This window comes from Miniopterus schreibersii (assembly GCF_964146895.1).
Source record: "Miniopterus schreibersii genome assembly, chromosome: 11".
NCBI lineage: Eukaryota > Metazoa > Chordata > Mammalia > Chiroptera > Miniopteridae > Miniopterus > Miniopterus schreibersii.
Window position 1 is genome coordinate 15,617,553 of NC_138111.1, and position 9,616 is coordinate 15,627,168.

Sequence of the window (9,616 nt, forward strand, 5' to 3'; positions counted from 1 at the left end):
GGAGGCCTGGCACCTCATGGTGGCCAAATGCCCACCTCACAACCACCTTCTCCTGGGTGCTGCAAGAAAGAGCCAGGTGTCCTGAGGCTAGATTGAGTTGGGCCCTAGGGGACTATGGGACACTTTGGAAGTCCTCTTTCAGAAAGTCTGGGGCTCACCCTGGCTTCCCCAGATTGTCTGCAGGCCCGAGAAGTCAGGTCTGCGCGGAGCATGACGGAAAAGGAAGCCCAAGGAGGCGGTGGGGAAAGGGGAAGTTTGAGGCTACAGCTGCCTCCCTAAGGGGATGCTTTCAGAGCCTGGGTTTCTCCTGGACAGCCGCTGGACTGGCAGAGCATAGTATTAGGGCCTGCAGGGGCCCTGTGCTGACAGAACTTGCAGCCAGTGGGCGATTTGTTAGAGGCAGTGCCCCAAATATGTTTCAGAACCACGCCTCTTTGCTTTCAGAACTCAGGGTCCATCTAGGCATGTTCAGAGTCTGGACCTCACAACCAGGGCGTGGTGGTCAACCAGAGTTCAGCAGGATGTGAGCGGACTCTTTTGGAGTCTTAGCTCACACCCATCAGGCTCCAGGGCCTTTAGGAACTTAGAAAGCAGCTTCGCCTGCCATAGGCCAGGGCCTCACCCAGCCTCCTCTCTGAGGCCTGTGTGTCAGCGCAGGGCCAGGAACTCATGAGTTCTGTCTTCCAGAGACAGGCATTTCCCTGATTAACATCAGAAATGAAGAATCATGTTCATAAAATCAGAGGTTCCATGTGCAAATGCTAACTGCAAAGTTATTTCCGATTGTTAATAACAACTTGTTTGAGGTAAAATTGACAATCAGCTGCACATATTTAAAGCATAAAATTTGAGCCCTGGCTGGGTGCTCAGTTGGTTGGAGCATCGTCGCATATACCTAAAGGTAGTGAGTTTGTTTCCCCGCTGGGGCACATAACTAGGTTGCTGGTTCTGTCTTTGTTTGGGGAGTGTATGGACAGCAACAGCAATGTTACCCCGAGCATCTGCACCCCCCAAATCAATAAAAATATGTCCTTGAATGAGGATTAAAAAGGAAATTAAAGTATGAAATATGACAAGATTTTACATGGAGACACCCATGAAACCATCACGAAGTCAGGAGGGAGAGTTTACCCACCCTCCCCTGGAGTTTCCTTTGGGCCTTTGTGACCCCTCCCTCCCACTGAGCCACCCAAAGGCCCAGGCAACCACTGATCCACTGTCTGTGTCTAGAGTTTGCATTTTCAGGAGGTTTATATCAATGCAGCCATCAGTAGGCACTTTGTTTACTGTTGTGGTTCTGCCTATTTTCATCAGCATAATTGCTCTGAGATGCATTCCTGTTGTGTTTATCAACAGTCTGTTTCTTTTCATTGTTGCATCACGTTCCCTTTTATGGACACACCACCAATTATTACCCATTTCTGTTGATGGACATCTTGCTTGGTCCTAGTTCTTGACTATTAAATAAATAAAGTTCCTATGAACATTCATGTACAAGTTTCTTATGGACACATGTTTACATTTCTCTTGGGTGGTACCTGGAGTGGAAGGACTGGCTCAAATAGTGGGGCTATGTTTAATTTTTTTTTTTTTAACATATTTTTATTGATTTCAGAAAGAGGAAAGAAAGGAGAGAGAGAGAGAGATCGAAACATCAATGATGAGAGAGTCATTGATCGGCTGCCTAGCCCACAACCCAGGCATGTGCCCCGACATGGAATGGAACCCCAATCTCCTGGATCCCAGGCCGATGCTCAACCACTGAGCCACGCCCGGCCAGGCAATTTTTTTAAAAAAGATGACAAACATTTCTAGAGTGACAGTACCATTTTACATTCCCATCCACAGTGTAGGAGAGTTCCAGTTTCCCCATTTCCTCATCAAAGCTTGGGAGTTTAAGTAGGAAAATTTATAATGTGTTACATACAAAGCTCAAAACTTCCCACAGTTTCCTAAAATCCAAGTACAACGAATTAAGTGCTCAAATGGAAAACAGTAAACTGTAATGTTTGGACATAAAAAGCTTCAAACTTTGCTTTCTCATCACTAAAAAGGGACATGGTTGCTTTGTGGCAAATAAGCCTGTGATGCTTTCCTCAGATCGTCAGAGACACGTATCACTTTTGTGGATGGTTCTGAAGTTCTACCGCTTCTATTTGGAATGGAGCTAGAGTTTTCTACACAGATTGTCTAATAGGTGCACTGCATTTTTAAAATGTAAACATAAGTTTTTCCCAAACAACTGCCAAAAACCTTATGGTGAGAGATACAAATATTCCAAGAATATTTGGGTATAAATAACTAAAAGACTAGGAAAACATCCTGTGGCATATGCCTTCATTTCTGAGTTGTTTCCTGGGGCACACAGTGGGAGTTCCCAGAAGCAGACAGTTGCAATGTGGTGCTCAGATGCGGGGTCAGAGAGTTAGCAGGGGTGGAGGGATGGCACAGGGATGCTGGGGGAGCAGTTGCTGCCTCTCCCCTCAGCATCCTAGACTAGTTCATCTTGCAAACCTGGTTGCTCACAGGCGGACATTTATTCTTGGAGAGAATCCTCTTGACAAAATGAAATGCACAGCCTTTGCCCCATGTGTCAAGCTCAGTTCCTCCGTCTCAGGGGCAGAACAGCCTACAGCCCACCGGTGGTGCCTAAACTTAGATTGACCTCAAAATACCAATGACTGGATATTGGTTGAGCATTAACTAGGAATGATCACACAAGGATCACAGGGGGATGACTTTGGAAAGTAGGCCACAGACAGAATGCCACAATTCCTTGTTCAATGCCTAGTGTCCAGCTCCTATCATGACATTGGCCTCTATCTGTTTTGGTGGGTACAGAAGGAGACCATTAGCAAAAGGCAGAAGTGAAGCCATAGCTTTGAACAAGCCCCATCTGGGGGCACAGGAGCCTAAATCACAACACCCCTCTCACTAGGAATCCCCATCCCACATGCTCTCCACATTTCCACACCTGCCTAATGCTCAAGACCCTTCTCAAGACTCACCTTCCCAGGAATCATTCTTTGATCCCACAGCCTAATTTTGTCAAACATTAGTGTGAGGGTTCTGCACACACCATCCCATTGAAGCCCTACAGCAATCTCCTCAGGTAGGATTATCCCCATTATGAGGACAGTAAGCTCAGAGCGTTACTCGTGGCTTCAAAATGACAAATCAAGGGATGAAGCCCAGGTCTATAGGAATCCAAAGGCTGTATTCTTGAGCACTTTCTACATAACGTTACTTTCCCAGTATCACCCCCTTTTCTGACCCACAAGGGTCTGGACTTGGTCCCGCTCTGTTGGGTTACTTCACAGACTAGCAGAATGAAGTTTTTCTTGAGAATATGAAGCATTTCCCTACCTTCATGGAAAGCTGCTTGAAGAAAGGGGTGACATCTACTGCTTCTCTATTTCTTTTAGGGGGGGTCTGTGATACAGAGTGAGGTATATGTAGTGATTAAACATCTGTTCATTCACTGTGGTTGAATTCAGACCAAATGAAAAGGAATTAAAATGTGCTCAACATCAGACACCATTCTTTCAAGACATTATTTAATCCAGCCCTATTCTAGTCTCCTCTATCTGAATGCTCTGTGAGAGGTCCTGTCATCTTTGGTAGAGACAGTTTCTTTTTTCTTAGGCAAGTTAACATGGAGGACTCACCTGTTTCCACACACAGTGTGAGTGATGGAACATGGATGGGCCATGTATTCTGTTTTCTAGTTCTTTCCATTCCTGCCACACCTAATCGGCTTTTGGCTCTCACAGTTAATTCTGGTTCCCAAAGGAAGTCTTGAATGGCATCCAGTTTTTTGAGTTTGTGTTTTGAGAAATTTCGGGTCACTGAAATGTCAGGTCACTAAGTAGATCTAAACGATGAGACTGACAGGTGCACTCTTGGCCTCACATCAATGAATACAGATCATTCGTGAGCGGGAGGGGAAAAGGTGGACAAAAACTGGACCCAGAATGAATATAAAGACAGAGAAGCTGGGAGTGGAGCCACCATCAGGAGAAGACTCACTCCAAGTGCCTGTGGCTGAGTCAGTACCGACGTTCCCAATATGAAGCTGTTGCTGCTGTGTCTGGGGCTGACTCTGGTCTGTGCCCATCCTGGAGGGAACAATGCTGTTGTGACAAGGAACTTCGATATGTCAAAGGTAGAGTTGGGGGAGCATAGTGACTCTTGGCTTTGGGGGTAGCTTGGAGGATTCTGAAGCAAGGTGGCCCTACTGGCGGGGAAGGGGTTTCTGACATGTTAAGCAAAAGAGGTGGTTTCTGACCTTGGATAAGAGCGGTCATACCATGTAGAAAGATGGCAGCACTTGGGGACCTCCGTTCTCATGGGAGGAATGTGGAAAGAGCCTTACATGTGCAGCCAACTGACCTGAGTTCTAATTCTATCTTCACATCACCGTTAGGAGTCCTGGCTCATGGGCCAGAGTTGAAGGAGACAAGTGTGGTGTCACCTCTTTTCTTTTCTTACCCAGTCATTTTACTGACTTATTGCAGATTTCAGGGGAGTGGTATTCCATTTACGTGGCCTCAGACAAGAAGGAAATGATAGAAGAAAATAGTGTCAGGACGGGTTTTGTGGAATCCATCCAAGACTGGGGCAACTCTTCTCTGACATTTAAATATCTTATAAAGTAAGTGTGGCTTTTTTTTACTTGGGAAAGGGAAAACAAAAGGCTGAGTGTGGTCTTGGAACACTTAACACACACACACACATGAGTGTGCACATGCACCGATACACACACATTGTGGGCCTGTATCCCAAATCAGAATCACTCATCTGGCACTGATGTGGGACTGAGGAAGTTGCTGATTTTCTAGATTCAGAGATAGGAATTGGTGACAGGAATAAATTTAACTGGGAGCAGAGGTCAGTGGCAGAGAGTTTCAGAATCACAAGCCGTGGGGCAATACAGCATAGGTTAAGAGCAGGGATGGGAGGTCAACAGCCTAGCCCTCTCTCACTAGTTGCACGGCCTAGAAATGTTCTCCTTCCACCCAGCTTCCCCTGGGGGGAAAGCGGATGATACTCACTCTCTCTCCTGGTGCTTCTTCCTGAGGACCGAGTGAGGCCATGTTTATAGGGCCCTTATCTGAGAGCTGGCGCAGCTGAGCCCTCAGCTAATTCTACAGGGAAGTGGCTGCAGTCAGAGGATAGTGGGAAGTGGCGGTAGAGTAATAGTGACATCAGTGGGTGACTCATTCATAAGTAGCAAATGAAGTGAAATCGGGTCAATAAAAGCTGCTTCAAATGTGTACCAAAAATGTTCAACACTTAAGTAGAATCAGGTACGCATGTCACAGGAGGAGTGTGAGGCAGTCAACCCATCAGTATCTCCTGAGCATCAGCTCATTCTGTTTTGCAGGGTCAATGGAGAGTGTCGTGAAGTGTCTGCGCTTTGTGACCAAGTAGCAAATACAGGCGTATTTAATGTTCACAGTAAGTAAATAAAAATATCTCTGTAAATGTTACTTCCAACTGCAAGAAATTGACTAACACACCATATTCTTAGGATCTTGATCAATTCCTGATCAATGTTTATTTAGGTAATAACAATGGGGCCATCTAACAGCTAATATCCTCCATTTGGGAGACCCCTATGTGTAAAAGCCATTACATGGCACAAACACCATCAGAATAAGATGGTGACTTGGTCATATGTACCACCTGCAACAAAGGAAAATGGGCAACAACAAACAAACAAACAAAAAACATAAATTGTCAGGACACCCGCTCATCCTCTGCCTCTGCCCACTTTCTGATGATTTCCGGTGCCCATTGCACAGCACATTGCTCGGATGGAGTGCTGGGTGTATAATGCCAGGGGCCTTATGGACGGGACAGAGACACAGAGTTGGCAGAGGTGGCCGAGGGAGGTAGGTGAGCTTCAGGGAGGATGACACAGGGGAAGTTGCTGCTGTGGCTGAATTTTTCTAACACTAGTGGCCAATGATGAGCAGTGGAATTTCTTCCAGAAGTCAACTCTTCCCTTAGAAGTTGCCATATGAAGCCCACAACAGACAGATGAAAGGCCTTAGCTATCACTCTGTATCTTCCAGGATATGCCCCTGAGTTTGCTCTGTGACAGAAAATCGGTACAGTTTTACTTGCTTCCCATGGACTAAAGAAGTTCTGAACTGTGTTCTGTTTCCTCCACAGATAATGGATTCAATAGAGTTCGCTTTATTGAAGTGGTCTACAATAAATACCTTATTTTTCAGCTCTATAATTTCAAAAATGCCCAGGTGATGGTACTCATAGGTAGAGTATATTTATTCTCACACTCATCTTGCGGTGGGGAGACAGGGGAAGAAAGGAAACCTGAGAACAATGTAGTTCCCCCAATCTTGTCCAGGGATATCATTCCTCTCTGAAGAGAGGCGCTCACTTGGGTAATCCCTCAGGCTCAGTGATGAGAAGATGGTGAAATTTCTCATCATGCCAGAGGACAGCCTAAGATGTCAAATTCTGGACAGGTTATAGGCCATCCCCACCCTCTGCCCAAGCACCAATCCCTGCCATCTTTTCCCGTCCATCCGCCTCCCAACCCCCCGCCCCCGATCCCCAGAGAGCCTCAGTGACTAAGAACCACACACAGCAGTCACTGTCACTTTCCCCACAGCCCGAAAACCAGATGTGAGTCAAAACCTCAAGGAAAGGTTTGCAAAACTTTGTCAGCAAAATGGAATGGATGAGGAAAACATGGTGGACCTGACAAAATTAGGTAAGTTTAGCTATCTCCGGTATTCTCTTCCTAAATCCCCATGTTACTAGAGGAAGAAATCTAAGAGAGGGAAACACCTCCAATCAGTCCCCTCTGTCCTAAGCAGGAAAATCCTCTGGTTGCTCGCTGGGAAATATGTGGGTTGGTGTTTGACTGTGTTCTGTTCTGCCTCCGCAGATCGCTGTCTCCAGGCCCGACAGAGCCATATGGCCTAGTTCTCCAGGTTGGTGATGGCTCCTGGAGAGGGTGTTGCCAAGGGGGGTTATGGCCAAAGATTACAATAAAAATATTTTGGTAGGAAGCTTGAGGGAGTAACATGATATTTGGAGTTGGGGGTCCTGTGTTCAGGACCCACTCCTTCCATGAGCTTTAGAGCCATTGGCCTAAGCAATGACAAGGAGGCCAATGATGTGGACATTACAGAGTTGCTGTGTGGATACCCTGCTGGTGAAAAGGCCTCAGTAACTGATAATGTCTTAAGCATCACCAAGACATAAAATTGGAAATAGGAAAAGAGTACTGGGGTGTGAGTATGAAACTGAAATACATTTCAGTGTCTTGTCCATCTTCCAAGGCCAAAATGTGTGTTCTTACCCTTCAATTTTTGGTAATAATGTCTTCCTTTGACCTCTGCACATCCTTAACTTCTGATCTGTAAAGAGAGCTGTCTGACCTTCCAGTTGTCTCCCATCTGGAAAACAGGCTCTGAATTCCCTCATCTGTGTCCTACCTCAGCTTCATTGTGGGGCTACATTCAGAAAAGATGTGGGAAAGACTCAGCAGCTCTGGCTTGCATAAAGTCAGCATTAATAAAAGGTAGCTACAGTTTTAGCCATTCTTCCTCAATTTATCAAAGATTCCTCAAAACATTTAATACTGAGAATGGCAGAAAGCAGCCTAGGGTCCTCACTGATTCCTTCTCTTTATCATAGACTCAGTGAGGAAGGTTAAGCAATAGGAAAAACATACCAGCAATTGATTCAATGCCCTCCTTCCACCTATTCTGGGAAGTAACAGGTTACAGTGCAGGTTGATATCTATTTCTTCACCATTGTTCTCTGTAATAAAAATTCTGGCCCGGCTGGGGGTGGCTCAGTGGTTGTGCACTGACCTATGATCCGGGAGATCGCTGTTCGATTCCAGGTTGGGGCTCATGCCAGGGTTGTGATCTGGATCACCAGTGGGGGACGTGCTGGAGGCAGCTGATCAATAACTCTCTTATCCTTGATATTTCTATCTCTTTACCTCCCTCTACTTTCTTTTCTCTGAAATCAATAAAGATATGTATTTTTTAAAAATTCTCTTTTCTCTTCAATTCAATCTAGGAAAAGCTTAATAAGTTTCTGTTCTCTCTCATCTGCTTATTTAGTGCTGAGTGAATGCTTCCTCACCTGGGCTCCAGGATCTTCATTCCATGGACCACGTGTCATCCTGTGACCAGTTCTGTAACCTGATTTCCATCACTATCATCCATGAAGGCATTATCTCTGAATCTTCAATCTTCTATAGTTGTCTAGACAGACTCATCCATTCCCCAAAAATAAAATCAAAGATTTCCTCCAAATTCCTGATTCTCTTCAGCATACCCAGAACTCTACCATGAATAAGACCTCCTGAACCTGCTCAATAAATGATTAGTCTTGCAATCGCGTGGTCGTCTTGTGTATGTGAGAAACCTGGGGCTGATAGCAAGTGAATGACCCCATTCTTTGGCCCTGTGCCCATAAGCGTGCTCTAGCTTCTCCAACACTCCCCTGAGATTCAAGAGTCTCCCTTCCCTGCAGTCATTCTCTGTCCCTGTGATGCTGCTTGCCCTTTTATTAGCCTGTTTATTAGTGACCTGATAAAGCAAACTATGAGACTTGACCCACAGTTTGACCCATCCCTGAATTCTCTTTCTCAAGGTAGTACTGAGAGACAGATGCTGCTGATACAAACTCCCCGTGCTTCAGGACATGCCTCCACATCCCAGCTTCCCTACATCATCCACTCTCTCCCCTCATGACACAGTCGGCGTCCTTTCATGCTCTCAGAAAACCTCCTTCAGTCAGGGCTGTTATCTACTGTGACCATGTAAAGTGAGGGGCCAGGAAATGTGAGCAATAGTGACCTTTAGCTATCTGTACTTGGTAGAGTCAGGAGGCATCAAGAAGGCTAAACCTCTTTCTTTGGACCTTCTGGGATTTGAGGAAAGGGAATTAAAATTCTTCCTCCACTTATAATCCTATCCTCACATCAGATGATAAAGACCAGGTCAAAGTTGTACATGTTGCTGGAACAGAGAGACATGGGGTGGGGGTTGTCATGTACAAAGAATGTCCTGTCATTATGAACATAAGCCTAACAACAGAAGGCTCTGTGGGGTGTGATGCCCCCATATCTTACTGTGTGTCCTTGTCAGAAGTATAAGTTAGGTTCAGGCTTATTTCTTCTGAAATACGCACTTTGCCTAGTTTGCTGACACATGGCAAAAGGCTATGAAGAGAGTCAACCAGTCGTGCTGGGTCCTGTCATTTTTCAATGTTGTCATTTAAAGAACAAAATAGTTAATGTCTAGAGAGAATGGCCTAGCAGATCCTTGGGAAGGTTTAGAACATTAACAACCAGAACGATCAATGCAAGGAGGACCATTGTGATGGTGGGGGAGGGCTGGCTGTGTCACATGTCAGGAAACTACAGCCTAGAGGGAGGCACACAAGGACCCTCAGCTGATCCCAGGTCAACATGGGAGCTTGAACTCACTCTGAAACCTACTGCTTAATTCCAAACTTTTTCTGCAAATGAAGCATGGAATGTTAAGTTCCCTCAAAAGCAAGGAGTGAAGACGTCTGGAGATCAGAAACAGGGCAGAGCGGTCATTTTCCAAAGAAA

At 45.6% G+C, this 9,616-nt stretch overlaps 1 protein-coding gene across 1 annotated transcript; it reads left to right on the forward strand.

The window, feature by feature from the left end:
• Positions 1–3,988: 3,988 nt before the first annotated feature.
• LOC308563860 (salivary lipocalin-like) lies at positions 3,989–8,389 on the forward strand. Its single transcript, XM_081151397.1, has 7 exons — positions 3,989–4,165; positions 4,518–4,654; positions 5,387–5,460; positions 6,181–6,282; positions 6,644–6,745; positions 6,923–6,968; positions 8,115–8,389. The coding sequence occupies exons 1-6, from the start codon at positions 4,070–4,072 to the stop codon at positions 6,958–6,960; spliced, it is 549 nt and encodes a 182-aa protein (XP_081007523.1). The 5' UTR covers positions 3,989–4,069; the 3' UTR covers positions 6,961–6,968; positions 8,115–8,389.
• The last annotated feature ends 1,227 nt before the right edge of the window (positions 8,390–9,616 follow it).